At 35.2% G+C, this 15,662-nt stretch overlaps 1 protein-coding gene across 2 annotated transcripts in view; it reads right to left on the reverse strand.

Annotated features, from left to right (window-relative positions):
- Nucleotides 1–2,147: 2,147 nt before the first annotated feature.
- COPS3 (COP9 signalosome subunit 3) overlaps nt 2,148–15,662 on the reverse strand; it is a 38,667-nt gene continuing 25,152 nt past the window's right edge. For both annotated transcript variants that reach the window (XM_027875001.1, XM_027875002.1), the window contains 7 exons: nt 14,001–14,180; nt 11,111–11,251; nt 9,886–10,059; nt 8,535–8,621; nt 7,465–7,578; nt 4,573–4,653; nt 2,148–4,219 (listed from right to left, as the gene is read on the reverse strand). In XM_027875001.1, the coding sequence (XP_027730802.1) occupies nt 4,166–4,219; nt 4,573–4,653; nt 7,465–7,578; nt 8,535–8,621; nt 9,886–10,059; nt 11,111–11,251; nt 14,001–14,180 (831 nt within the window). In that variant the 3' untranslated portion in view covers nt 2,148–4,165. The remainder of the gene's footprint in view (nt 4,220–4,572; nt 4,654–7,464; nt 7,579–8,534; nt 8,622–9,885; nt 10,060–11,110; nt 11,252–14,000; nt 14,181–15,662) is intronic.

Genomic DNA, 15,662 nt, shown 5'->3' on the forward strand with positions numbered 1-15,662 from the left:
AAGCTGTTTTCAATATGATCAATCAATCAACTATTCCTATCTAGAGGAGTTTCCACAAACACAATTCTGGAAATAGTAGACTGATAATTTTCTTCAAAAACAAACACACCTAAATAAAACAAGGAACAATGAATACATTCTTCTTTTTTGGTCCAGATTTGTGATTTCATTAGCATCAGGACTCTCTACCACTGGAGATCTGCAATTGCTTGGCAACATCGAGTATTAGAGAGTTGTTTGTTGAGTGGCTTGGCCAACAACATAGGCAGTTATCTTTCAAGACAAAACTTGAAGCCAGGTCTTTCCGACTCTGAGGCCACGTTTCTAAGTACCAAACACCAAGCTATCTTTCAAAGTATTCAACCAAAGCAATTTCAGAAAGCTATTTTTTCAGTTACTTGGCTTTCATATTTTTGTTTTTTGGGGGAAGGTCCCAATGCAATTGATTCTCACCTAACACCATGTGGTCTGTCTTTCACTGTAATATTATTTATAAGATGAGTTTATTGTATCCCTAGAGCCAGCAGCTAACAAAAAATATATATTCTGATTTTAGCTGTTAGTTTGACATAGGTAGGTATTTTTGTTTATCATCAATCCATCTATCTTAAATGCATTTGTCATATAGGTGCAAATACTCTCATGTACAGAAATAGCTGATCTTTTCTAGTCTTTTTAAAAAATAAACGTTCAGTTGTTCAAATTTATGTATATGTAGCTTTTTTTCTTACAATCTAATGTTCAAGCTGCAACACAGACATAATTCTTTGTTTATAATACAATGATATCTTTGAGAATTAAAGGAAATTCAGAATTACAACTTTACCGTAGGACCTAACAGAAAGAGAAGGGAACCTGGACATATCAGGGCAATTGGAGTACTGACAAGACTAAATAAGCAAGCAAGCAAAGTTTTAAAAGCAAAGATTTAGGGAATTTCCCCACTATAAAACCCCCTATTGAAGCAGATTCTTTTCTTTAGAACACTGGTTCCCAACCTTGGGGTCCATGGTATACTAATTGATCAAAAGGGGTTTCTATGACTCCATATGTGCAGAAAGCATTATCATTCTGATCTCTACAAAGTATGCAACATGAATAATATTTCCAGTGACTATTTTTGTTATCATGTGTCTGAGTGGAATTTTTTTCAACTTTTGGAATGAAATATGTTTTCTTTTGCTATTGTGACTAATAAAATACAAAATCATCCAAAGTAGCTTTTTGCCATTCAGCCTTTTCACAATCAACAGGTAGTAAAAAGACAAATACTATCATGTGGGGAAGCTTTGAAAGTTTTAGATGTAAAGAGGGTGCTTATATGTGAAAAGGCTGGGAACTACTGCTCTATTACAAAGGCTATTTCTTAGTATCCTTCATGGGAATGCTCAATTCCAATAGCTTTAGAGCAATATTTAATCAATGAAAAACATAATTATTTTAAATGATGCCATCAACATGGGACAGAAAATTCCCACTATTTTATTGCTCTGTGATGACATTCTCTGGCTTAAAAACATCTTCCCATTGTCATTCCTAGAACGTTTACCTAAAAATTCTTTAAGTAGTACCTGAAACACCATGGCTGTATATATGCTTAGTTCTGGCTCACATAAAATTCTACAGGTGTTAGATAGGCAAGAGTTTTCACAAAAGTATCTTACTGCTGAGCTTTAAACCAATCAAGAGGTTACTGTGGCATAGTTAAAAGAGTGCTAGACTTAAGAGTAAGGAGACCTGGGTTCAAGTTCTGCCACCCACTAGCTATTTGAGAATGGGCAACTCACTTAAAACTTCTTAGAGCTGATTTCCCCAAATGTAAAATGGGGAAGACAATACTTGCACTAACTACCTACTGTTATGAGGAAAGTGCTTTGCAAACCTTAAAGTGCTATGTAGATGTGAATTATTATTAATGAAATAACATGCATAACTCATGCTATTTCAACCACCATGTTGGAAGATTTGTTGGTTAAAAAATTGCACATACTAATAGCTCGAACAATATACTTCTTAGACAGGCACCAATGTCCTTTAAGTTCAATGATCATTTCCTCTACAAGACTTAAAAGATAACCCCAAATAGATGACATATCATTAACTAATTCAGAAGATGGCAGGATAAAACAGGGAAAAGGCAACAAGGGTGAAATGGCATTTTTTTTTATTGGACCCACTGTAGAAAAGAATGAATAATCTCCACAATAAGGAGAGTTATTCTATCAAAATTCTGACCTGTCTACCATCATGTTTCAGATGGCTTTTACTGTAGATCCTGGTAATTCAGATACAGTTAATTTTGGATTAAAAAAAGACATCAAGGGTCATTGCTTCATACTGAAGAACAAAAATATATTTCAATAGTTTATTTTTCTCTCATCACTGGAAGAAGCCAAAGACCATACTGAGCCAAGGCATAAGTAGCTCCTATAGGCAGGAATGAAACACCGCAAACTGTTAAGAGTGATACTTGTTTCACATCTGAGCAGGTATTTTTTTTTCTTTACTTTTGTTTCCAAAAACTGAGTCTTGGATTATGAGAGTGCTAATCTTATAAAGTCATAGAATTCAGAGTTGTAAGGGATCTTAGAGATTTAATCCAACCTCCTCAATTTACAGATGAGAAAAAAAAGGCCCGGGGAATTGATGCCTTGTCCAAAGCCACAAAACTGGTTAGGGTCAGAACCTGGACTAGACCCCAGATCTCCTAAAAACCAGTCCAGTGCTCTACAACAATGAAAAGTTTCTCTAAGATGTAGAGTGTTTCACTACTAATTGCTTAATTTTACTTATGTTTAGGCGTTCCAAACACACAAAGAAAATACTTTAGATTATGTCCCTTCTCAATAACTGACTTTCAACAACAGGGCATCATTATTTCCATCACAAAAAGGTCAGTAATTTAAGTCCATTTCAGAACTATAAATTTAAGACACTTCAGCTAAAGGAGCACAAAAGCACAACCTGGTTAAAAAACAATGAAGCAAAAGTAGAAATGAGAAATACTAAAAAAGGGCTATGATGCTTTACAAAATCCTTCATCGCAAGCAACGGCCTACATTTAATCTATAATATGGGTAATGACAATGAGGCTCTTGAGTTTTAAAAAATGAAAACCTGATTTGCTAACATCTTACACTAAAAAAGGCACACGAAAGCATGTCAACATTTTAAAAAACTGAATGTTGTTAGAAAAAACATATATCTTTTAGTTTGAGATCAAACCAATTTTGATGTTTTTTTATCTGAAACTTTTCATTATAGCAAAATTCAAAAGTTATAATTTATATAGGCCCTAAAACATTGTAGGGTGAACTCAGAGAAACTGATAGCCAAGTTAATCTCAGAACTCTGTGAATGAGATTCACTGAGTAATCAAAACAAAATCATGCTAATTGCAACCTAATTAAAAATGCTACTAACAAGGAGTAAGAACATAAAACAAATCTGGTGCATACCAAACGAAGAGACTAAAATGGGCAGAGAAAAAAAAAAAGCTATGTTCAAGACTATAAAAGGGTATTGCATGCACCATTATTCTGGAAAGTGCTTAAAAACTTTTGATAGCCTCCCTTTAATTCTCAATTCTACACCAGTACCAGCAGACTGTGTAAATATTTTGGTTCCTCTGAAAACTAAACACTAATTTTGCCAAATCTAATAGGCAATGTCCAAGTCTACAAACTCCATAAAGTCTTAAATAGCTCTTGTCCTTCAAGTAATCTCCCTTCCACCAACACACCCCCTGCCTTTTTTTTGTAAAACCAAACTATCACTGACTTTAAGGAGCCAAAAAAGCTTTCAAATAGTAACTAGTACTCTTATGTCCCTGTTTCTCACAGAAGAAAATTGTTTCCAGAAGGGGAAAAAAGTGCTACAGGAACACAGCAACATTCAAGCTATTTAAAACAAAAGGTAGATTATTTAATGCATTAACGATGTTAATCTGAAGATAAATAAATCCACAAGAGACTTTAAAAGTTTGAGATCTTTTCCTTTCTTTGCAGAGAGAAAACTTTTGAAAGTATATAGGACTGTAGATGTCAAAACAAAATTTAATTTCTTAATGTCCAGATAAAACAGTCTCAGTCCTCCCTGCCATTCTCAAATTTTCCAATGGCAAAAGTGGTGGTTCTTTCAGTTTAAAGCACAGAAAATGTTAATTTCAAGAATAACTGGATGGCTTGCTTCCTGAATCATCTTCTTGTGAGCCCATACTCTGCAGAACAGGAAAAGAAAGGTTATTTTTTCATTATTTCCATTGATTTTTGTCATCTATACAAAGTTACAATAATCTTTCTCATATAGTAATCTCACTTGTACAAAAACTTCATTTCAAGGAATCAATCTTCAATCTTTCCTAAATAAAACTAATAGTCATGATGTCAAGAACTGAAAGCCCTACTACAAAGCTACAAGAATATTTCTCTTTCACAATACATAATAGGATGGTTTGGTATTTAAATATTATAATAATCTGAAATCCTAATTATATTCCAGATGTAGCAATTTATATACCTTTCGCCTCCAGCCTCCCATTCCCCACTTTAAATAAAGAGAAAAAGTAACCACCTTTTGCACAAACTGAGGATTCACTGTGATTTCTTGATCCATGGCCTTGAGCCGCTCATCAAGCTCTATACATTTCAGCATCTGAGATATATGAATTTATACTTAATATGATAAAAGTAAAACTGGCTTACAGTTTGCTCAAAATATAAAGACAAAACGTGTATTTGCCAAAACTACATTGCAATTAGGATCTCAAGTCTCAAAACAAATCTTTTTTCTTACACAAATAAACATAGAATACACACTTTCGTCCTCCCATCATCATCACTTCCACATCTAATAATGTCTACAATTTCAAATTCACTATGAAATTTTGCTAGGAAGATGGTAGAGAAAAGCCAGGAAATTGCCTGAGCTCTCTCTAGTTTCCCAAGGAAACAACATTAAATCAAGCCTCTAAACGGATTCTGGAACAACAGAACCTACAAAAAGATGAGGTGAAACAATTTTCCAGCTTAAGATACCTTAGAAGGACTTCAGGAAAAGTCTGTCTCACTTGGATAAAAGGGGAGGACAGCTCAGCACAGGCAGTGTCTGGGATAAAATAGCAGAGGCTCTTAGCCACGGCACAGATCAGCAACCAAGGCTCCTCGATCTTGGCTCAGCGGGCGAGCTGAGGCCTCCAGCCCCAGAATCCAGGCACAACAGGCACAAGTAGGCCAGGCTACCCCAGTACAGTGGGCAAGCTGCCAGTACCTGAGGCCCCAGAGCAGTAAGCCAGTAAGCAGGTCCCCAGGCCCCAGCACAAGAAGCTTCAGAGAGTGTCCCCTGTGCCCCAAGAGCAGAGCTCAACTTTAAAAGACACAAAATAGGTTAAAAAATAAGCAAAGATCAGAAAAGAGGTCTGACCATAGAAGGTTATTATTGTCACAGGGAAGATCAAAACACAAACTCATGGGGGCAGCTAGGTGGCGCAGTGGATAGAGCACCGGCCCTGGATTTAGTAGGACCTGAGTTCAAATCTGACCTCAGACACATAACACTTACTAGCTGTGTGACCCTGGGCAAGTCACTTAACCCCATTACCTAGCCCCCAAAAAAGCAAAAACACAAATTCAGAAGAGGACAACAGTGTCAAAATGCCGACATGCAAAGCCTCAAAGAGGAGTATGAATTAGTCTCAATCCCAAAAAGCCTTCTTGGAAGAGCTCAAAAAGGATTTTAAAAATCAAATAAGAGAGGTAGAAGAAAAAGTGGAAAAAGAAACGAGAGTTATGCAAGAGAAAGTCAATGGCTTGGAAAAGGAACGACAAAAATTGACTGAAGAAAACAATTTCTTAAAAAATACAGCTGGCTAAATGGGAAAAAAAAAATCCACTGAAGAAAACAACTCCTTAAAAAGTAGAATTGGCCAAATGGAAAAAGTGGTACAAAAGCTAATTGAAGAAAATAATTCCTTAAAAATTTGAACAGGGCAAGTGGAAGCTAATATCTCTATGAGACATCAAGAATCAGCCAAACAAAATCAAAAGAATGAAAAAACAGAAAAAAATGGAAACTTTGCTAGGCTTATATTTAACATTTGTATCAGCTTCCCAAGCACCTCTAAGATTAAAGTGTTTATAATTTTAATGCATTCAAAGACTTGAATGAGTGGTGGTAAAGAACTGGAAATTGAGAGGATGCCCATCAATTAGGAAATGGCTGAACAAGTTGTGGTATATGAATGTAATGGAATACTATTGTGCTATAAGAAATGATGAGCAGACAGACTTCAGAAAAACCTGGAAAGACTTGTGTGATCTGATGCTGAGCAAAACCAGGAGAACATTGTACACAGTAACAGCCACACTGTGCGATGACTAATACTGATAGACTTAGCCCTTCTCAGCCATACAAGGTTCTAAGACATCTCCAAAGGCCTCATGATGGAAAATGCTATCCACATCCAAAGAAAGAACTATGAAGTTTGAATGCAGATCGAAACATACTATTTGCTATTTTTTTCTTCTGTTTCCTCTTTCTGGTGGTTCCTCCTATTGGCTCTAATTCTTCCTTACAACATCACTAATGTGAAAATATGTTTAATAGGAATGTATAAGCACAGCCTATATCAGATTGCATGCCCTCTTGGGGAGAGAGGTGGGGAGAGAGGGGAGAAAAATTTAAAACTCAAAAGCTTATGGAAGTGATTGTTGATAAATCAGAATAAATTAATTAAAAAAAAAGACTTAAATGAATGAAAAAGCAATTTGTACAAGAAGCTCCCTCTGTTTCCTACTCCCTCTAACTACAGGTAGTCCTCAGCTAATGAAGATTAGTACATATGAAAGGAAATAGGGAAGTTGCTATGAAGTCAATTGCCCCTTGTTTCCTAATTCAAAGCATACAAGATATTAGTAATTAATCTAATATACTTTATCCTGGGTAGATTCAGTGAGCTATTAAGTTACTCATGCTCAGGAATGCTGCCACTTAAGAGTTCCTGCTCCTGGGGAAGATACTGACGACAATGTCACCACACATATCAACTCCAGCCTTTAACAATGCCACCCCCATAGGAGGTGCTCCTGTTAGGAGCAGGGAGAGAAGAATGGGAAGGATAGAAGTTTATGTGTTCCTAACATTCTGAGTTAGAATATAAAATGCATTTTTGCCACTGAAACACTATAAATGATATTTAGTTATAGTTATAAACGGTACCAAGCACGATGTGAAATGAATAGGCAGGCATGGGAACCTAAACACCATTTTTATAAGCCTAGCATCTATGAGAAAATGTATGCTGAACTACACATTTATAAACAAACTTTTGGAACGCAACCCATTAATAATCTGGGAAGTGCCTGCATTTGGTTCTAAGAATGAGTTCTTAAGGTATAGAAATACTGAAGTCTTCTAACCCCTGAAACTCTCAATAACCAAACTAGAATATTTTACATTAATATTTACCTCCTGATCAATGTTATGAAGCATAGCCGGATTGTTATATTTTTCAGGATTATCATGGAAACTGACCATACCATCCTTTTGATTAATACTTGCAAAAATTTCACCATCTTCTATCTATAGATAAGAGGAATCACAGAGAACAGAGTTTTATTAAACATACAATACCTGCCATCAAGGTAAAAATCAGTGACTCTTCAATTACAAGCCTGCTCATAATAGCTGGACTGTTAATTTTGACTGTGTTTTTTAGAGGAAAAAAATCTTAAACACCTTTGCTAAATGTATTGCCAGGGTTAAATGTTCCAATTTGACAGGAGAAGGTAGCAAATTTCAGTAACTATAATTCCATTAGGGACTGTGATGGATGGCAGAAAAAAATTTGGGAATACTAAAATTTCTATGTTTACATGTGAACACATTTAGAGTATGACTTTAATGGAAGCAAATCTATAGGTACAGGTGTACATACATACAAAGCTGGAAAGGCTTCACTTATGGGCCTACTGATGGATGCCATGTGTTGTGGAAAGGCTAATTTAGCTTAATTTGGAGAAGTTCATCTCCAAAAAGCTGTCAAACAGATTATGAATTTTTTGGGTCACAAGACATAAAATTGTCTGGGACTGCAATCTGTTATCAGTGTAGGGAGTCCTCTGCTCTCCCTTCCTCTCCTAGATTCCTTCAAAACTCACCTAAAGTCCAACCTTTTACAAGAAACCTTTCTTGCCCTGCTCTTAATGCTCTCTCTGTGTTGATTTTCTCCAGTTTATTCAGTATATATTTTGTTTGTTCAGTTATTTGCTTGTTATCTCCCCCATTATACTGTGAGCTCTTTGAGAGCAGAGAGTGTTTCTGACCTTTGTTTGTATCCCCAGTGATGACCACCAGGCCTGGCACGGAGTGCTTAATAAGGGCTAGTTGACTGACTGACGCTGATGAAATCTTTTGAAGTACTATGGTTCATATGTAAACACATGAATTTTTGCCTATTATTTAGGCAGCATGAATATTTTTAGTAAGAAGTAGCCAAATTTCATCTACACAATTATCTCAAGAATGATCTTGCTTACCATGTGAAGGACATATTTTTCTGCCTCCTGAGGTCCTGACAACTGTACACGACTTGCCATATCTTGTAATGACAATGTTAAAAATGTCTGAAATTGAGAAGCAGAATTTGGACATAAGTAGATACAACAGCTATGAGGAATGTATTTATCAGATAAACAATTTCACTTATCTTAATAGAAAAACTATTCTACTTTCTACTAATATATTAAATTATTTCAAAATGAAATCTGTGTATAGTGGGATTAGAAACTGAAAAATCCATACCCCCCAGTGGACAAAGGCATATGGGAGAGTAGAAATTTCAAAGAAAAAAAAGCAATAGGTCATTTATTTTTGGTGATGCACAAGAAACCAACATCCCCACTTTCTCTCCCTTGAAATTAATGAACTATCTCCTTCTGATGTCTAACATTGATAAAATGGATGTTGGAAAACTCCTTTTACCACTGGCTAGATTTCTAACATTTGCACTTTTAGAGTTGGGTATACATACATATAAGTCAAGGTTCTCTCCAAGTCACTCACCAAAACGTCTATTCATTTATTCTATGGCACTGCAACCATTTGAGTTAACAAAATCAAGAACTACACTTGACAAAATGGGGTTATTTTTGGTCCAGAACAGTGCTTTTATCAGTGTAAAGAGCTGCATGGTAAGGGAACTCCTTCTACCAATTACAGATCTATAATAGTCCTGTAATTTTTAGTCTCAGAGAGCTGTGTTGAGGCACTAGAGTTTAAGTGACTTGCCCACGATCGTAAAAACAGTAGAAAGACTGACATAAAGTCAGAGTCAGTACATAAACCTAGGTTGTCCAGGTTCCAGGCCATCTTTCTATCTTCTCTATGTCACAATGTTTCTCTTAAAAAAAAAAACAGAAAAGTAATTAAAGGATTAAAAGTGAGCACACTTCAAAACAGCTAGCAGGGAAAATTTTTTTTTCATTATTTATCCATGTACCACAATTTAGTCCCACAGTACTAATGACCTCATCTCACATAACAGAAAAGCTTGTTTCAATGACAAACATTAGAGCAGTGTCTCTTATACCAAAGGTCAGCAAACTTACAAATTTCAAGGGAGTAAAATATGGAAACTGGTCCTAGTTCATTAAAACATCTATTGATACACCTCCATCTTCAACGCACTGTCACTTGATTTATTCCTCAGTCCTTCCAGTCATTCTGTACCTGCTTTTCTCTCTTCTCCTGGCTACCCAAATCCAATCCTAAAAAAGTGAAAATCCAACTATTTTCCTAACAAATAAACTCCTACCACACTACTTTGGAGAAGAGATTTTGTAGAAGCCTCAGAAAAATCATGAGACAAAGTATGAGAATTCATCTTACCTTTGTTAGCCTTTGAATATTCTTCTTATAAAGAGAAGACAAACACTGCTTAACCAGCCCCATATTGTTATCTCTAGTGAAAGTTTCACTATGTTTGTTTACCAGATTTCGGAGTTCTGATGGATTATTGGTTGAATAAACTTGTGCTAATTCATGGTAAGCATTGCTAAGGGGCTATAGTTTTAAAAGGAGAAAACAAATCAATACACAAAGTTAGGTACATAGAAAGCAAACAAGTGGTGATGTTTTGTAAGTACAAGTAATGTATAAGAAAAAAATCATTAAAAATACAAAAATGAGGACAAAAGACTATCTAAATAATGCACCAAGTTGTTACTAGTAATAAAGCAAATGGCTTAGATATTACAGATAGGTAAGGTAATACAATCTTTTTTTCAAAATGAAACTTAGTGTCAACAAAATTTTCCGGCTATCTTCTGATAAAATGGAACATATAATTAATTAACAAGGCAGTATTCTGGCTTTTCTTATACTGTTAGGACTCAACCTTTTTCTAGTTGTTGATCATCCAATAGAAGAAAAACAAAAGATGACATAAGATGAACCACATCAACCTCACTCACTAGAATTAACAGGATAAATGGTTTTGCTATGGATGTCATATTAATATTATAACTAAATTGTTAATTTATGCAGAAACAAGAAGTATAGGCATTGTCATTAGGAAACTATGGCGCATTATAAAAGATTAGCCCCTGGGTCACCTGAAGGACTCCAGTGGTCCCCAAACCATTTCTTGAGAATGGCTGCTATGTGCTCTCTCATTGCTCTTTCATTCCTTGTTAAGAATGCTGCTTCAACTAATGCAGAACTTGATCTGGATGCTTTTATGTCTGCCTTGTTATCTCCAACAAGCTAACTTGAAAACCTACCATCGAGAATCCTAACCACTCAAAATGCTGTGCTCTGTATATGACTGGATCATGGAGGGAACAAGGGATCTATTAAACAGCTATGGAAGGACTTCCCCACCAAGGAAGAATTTCCTCAAGTGGAACTTAAAGCATTATAAATTCATTAAGTAGAGGCTAACCTAAATTTGATTCTTCATAGAACATAAGATTTTTTTAAATACAAAACACACTATGCAAATAATATTTAATGAAACAATTCTCCTTTATATTAACTTTACAATGATACTAAATTTATTTTTATCTTAACAATTTTCCTAAGTAGAATAGTTATTTTTCTTTAGAACACTCACCTTAATGAATCTACCAACAATCTGAGACGTGTACTTTGGCAGCTGTTGAACTTTGCCCAGTAATATCAAAGAAACTAGAATATACTTCTTATAAGATTCCAACATAATATGACTGACTGCCATGGCAGGAGTAGTTATGGCCTGAGCAAGAAAAAGATGTTAGATTTAGTAATAACTAATAATAAAAGCTAACTTAAGGTTTGCAGATCTCTTTACATACATCTTCTCATTTGATCCTCACAACATTCCTGTGAAGTAGGTGCTATTTTCAACATCCTCATTTTACAAATAAGGAAACTGAGGCTGAGAGAGGTTAAGTGATCTGCCGAGGGTTCAGATTCTTAACAATAGTTTCGAGGGCAGGATTTAAACCCAAGTCTTCTTAACTCCAAGTTTAGTGTTCTATCACTGCTCCGTGGTGCCTCTACAGTAGTAGATATAGATATGCTCTAGCAAGAAGTGGTAAATTACTGGGCAAAGGATTCTTCTTACATAAGACTCAACACTCACATGAAAGGTACATGCCTCATTTATCTGGTACTGTCATTCTGCAGTTTTTAGATAACTGAAATTTCCCTTTCAAGTTCTAAATTTTGAACTATGATGAATAGTTATGGTAAAAAAAGACTACCTATTTCCCTACTTTCTTAAACAAAGATATACTTTAAACAGAGGATAATGAACATAATAATAACATTTTCCTGATGACTCAGGCACATCATAATGTATTTGAAAGCACATGGGACTTCAAGACAAAAGACCTATGTTCAAAGCCCAATTCTGCTGAAAGATCTTGAGTAAGTGATTTAAACTGTTTGTATCTCAGTTTCCTCATTCCTAAAATGCAGACACCATTACTTCTTATTTATAAAAATAAGAGCTATTCTCCAATTGATAAATGGTCAAAGGATACAAACAGGCAGTTTTCAGAAGAAGAAATCAAAGCTATCAGTAGTCATATGAAGAAATGCTCTAAATCACTAATAATTAGAGAAATACAAATTAAAAGAACTCAATGGTACCAATGCACACCCATCAAATTGGCTAACATGACAAAAAAAAGGACAATGACAAATGCTGGGGAAGATGTGTAAAACAGGTATACTAATATACTGTTGGTGGAGTTGTGAACTGGTCCAAGGATTCTGGAGAACAATTTGGAACTATATCCAAAAGGCCATAAAACTTTACATACCCTTTGACTCAGCAATACCACTACTAGGTCTCTATAGATCCCAAAGAGATAAAAGAAAAAGGAAAACCCACATGTACCAAAAATATTTAGAGTGGCTCTTTTTGTGGTGGCAAAGAACTGAAAATTGAGGGGATGTACCTCAGTTGGGGAATGGCTGAATAAGTTGTCATATATCATTGTGATGGAATACTACTGTGCTGTACAAAATGATGAAAGGGATGGTTTCACAAAAAAACTTGGGAAGATTTACATGAACTGATGCAATGTGAAGTGAACAGAACTAGGAAAACCTTGTATATAATAACAACAATATTGTAACAATAATCAACTGTGAAAGACTTAGCTACTCTAATCAATACAATGATCCATGACAATTCTAAAGGACTCATGATGAAAAATTCTATCCACAGCAGAGATAAAACTGATGAATTCTCTGTGCAGACTGAAGTATATTTTTTTCACTTTTTCTTCCCTTATTTTTTTTTGGGGCAATATGACTAATGTGAAAATGTTTTAAATGACTTCATATATGTAATGGGTATCATATGGGTGGAGGGAGGAAGAGAATTTGGAACTGAAAATAAAAAAATTTTTTAGAATTATCATTACAAAAAAAAGTAATATTAATAGCTAACATGTATATAGCACTTACTACGTACCAGGCACTGTGATAAGCACTTTACAATTATTACTTTCATTTTATCATCATAACAATCATAGGAGGTGTTACTACCACCTCCGTTTTGCAGGTGAGGAAACTGAGGTATATAGAGGTTAAGTGACACAGCTAATAAACATCTGGGGCCAAATCTGAACTCAGGTCTTCCTGATTCCAGGCCTGGTATTCTACCCACTGTGCCATATAACTGCCTTCTCTATCTACATTATTAGTCTTCCATTTTGGTCTGGACCTGTGATTTTGTAAGTAAAGTTTTTAGTGAAGAAATAACCTCTACCAACATATATCTACAACTGTTCTGCAATTCACAATCTCAGACCTGGGGCATTAAGAGATTAAATTACTTGCCCTGGGTCACACCAATATGTGTCAGAGGAGACCTGAACATAAGTCTTCCTGACTGAGGTCAGCACTTTCTATCCCCTATACTTCCTCTCACCAGTTTTTCATTACAAGGACCATATCTACTTAGATTACTTACAGTTTGTTTATTAGAATCACAAGATCTTAGAATTGGAAAAGGCTAGTAAGAAATCATTTAATCCAACCTCCTTATTTTATGGATGAGGAAACAGAGATGAAATGATTTTTGCGCAACAGTTACTTATGGTTGAGCTTCAATGTCTTGACTGTAATTCAGTGGTCATTGTGTAGCTATGTCACATGAGGTACAAGGGGGCCAGCTTGTCAATTTCAAAGTACTATATAAATATAATTATCACTACTAGTATTATTACAACATCCCGGCTTCCTTAATTAGGACTATGACCCTTTGGGTATTCTTTAAGTTATGGTATTCTAATTCACAAATATATTGTTTGTTTATCCTTAAGAACTAAAGAGTCAAAAAGATTATCCATATTTCACCAAAAAATTTAGATTACTATTAAAACAATGTTTAATGATAATCTTTTTTTTAAAGAAAAGGAATATCTACCCTCAAAACTAGAACCTCTTAGAACAATCTGATATATAAAACTGTGTTCCTTTGGTCATAAAAGTTAAGAAATAGTTACCTGTTCATAAAAGTAGAGTGCTCTTTCAAAGTTCTTTAGCCCCGTGTAGATCATTCCACCATAGTAGTAGTAACATAAAAAGTGCTTTGCATCATAAGCCCCATTCTCTTTACAAATGTCCATCATATCCACATCCAGATAGGGTAGGGCAGGCTTAAAGCATTTTGCCAACAAACAAAGCTATAAGAAAAGAACAAAGCATTAAATTAACTTGAATAAAAGCAGCAATTTCACAGACAAGGAAATTTTTGGAGGAGAAATGGTATTAATATGTTTAAGCCTACATTCATTATATTTTAAAAAGCTTAACTTGAAGAGAAAGCACATTACTCTTTTAACTATTCACAAGGAATTGACATTACTGAATTACTCAATCAATTCGTTATCAAGATGGATAATTAAAATGATTTCAGATCTCCAGTTATAAGTATTCTATCATCTCTTGGATCAGTCTATTCTACTTTTGGACAATTCTAAGATTCCCTCCCAACCAATCAAGCCCATTTCTACCATTTTGCAACTACTTACTATATATAGTTCTACCCTCTGAAATAAAGTAAAAAAAAATTCTTCTTCTATATTAAAGACCTTCAAATACCTGAAGTCTCAAATTTTGAACAGATGGCTTGTCTTAGAGTCAAGAAGACCTGAGTTCCAATCTTGCCTCTGACATACCAGTGATATGAGCCAGGGAGAGTCACAAACCTCTAAGGGCCCCTAGCCAATTCTTTAAGAATATAATTACAAATGACCTGCGTGTTTGCACTGGGAGAAGCAGTTTCCATACCAAGAATTCTCTACACCACCACTGACAAAAACAGTACTGCCAATGCTCACCACCAGCTCCAGCTCATTGAGCACTCCTGACACTACTTATAGGACCATGCCACTTTTCTTCATTCACCCTCAGTTACCTGCTTTTGAGTCCCTACATATAGTTTTTAAAGTCCAAATTGGCTGAGTTTCCTATGTATCTACATCTATTTCTTTTGAGAGCTCTCTCTTTTCTTACTCATCCAAATAATTTGTAATCAAAATTTCATGTCTGAGAGCTTTTCATCCCCATTGGGTTGATTTCCCTGTAAGATTTTGGGCCATGGGATTCTTAGCATTCCCACTCTCTGAGGCTGAAGTAAATCCTCCCCAAAATTTAAGGTACGTGTTAGACTACACCTTACTGTCCTCTATTCTTCTAGCAGCACCTTTGAGATGGAGTAGACACTTCCTCTGAAGATTCCCATTTCTACTTCAGCAACTAGAAAATCAGGTCTAGAATAGCATTCCCCCTTGCTACTTTCTCCATCTTTTGAAGAATTAAAATATTGGTAAGGCAAGCCATAAATATATTAGCTATTCAGATTTGGAAAAGAAAGTATTCCAGCATATGTGGGATAACAGAATTTTTTTTATCACAACTGTAGCACATCTGTGCTACATTTTTTATAATGTTTTTCTTCTTTCTGGATAGATGATCTACAGCATCACAATAATACCTCTATTTCTTTTTTTCAATTTATTCTATCCCAAATATTTTCCCATCACACTTCTTGATTTCCTCATAGGAATATAACTTCTTAATACACAATGCTAGTTTGCTGACTATTTTATCCATTTTCTTTCCTTTAGAATAAAGTATACAACTCCACAGTTACATTCTGGTCA

Source organism: Vombatus ursinus, unplaced genomic scaffold (genome assembly GCF_900497805.2).
Source record: "Vombatus ursinus unplaced genomic scaffold, bare-nosed wombat genome assembly UNPS02014807.1, whole genome shotgun sequence".
NCBI lineage: Eukaryota > Metazoa > Chordata > Mammalia > Diprotodontia > Vombatidae > Vombatus > Vombatus ursinus.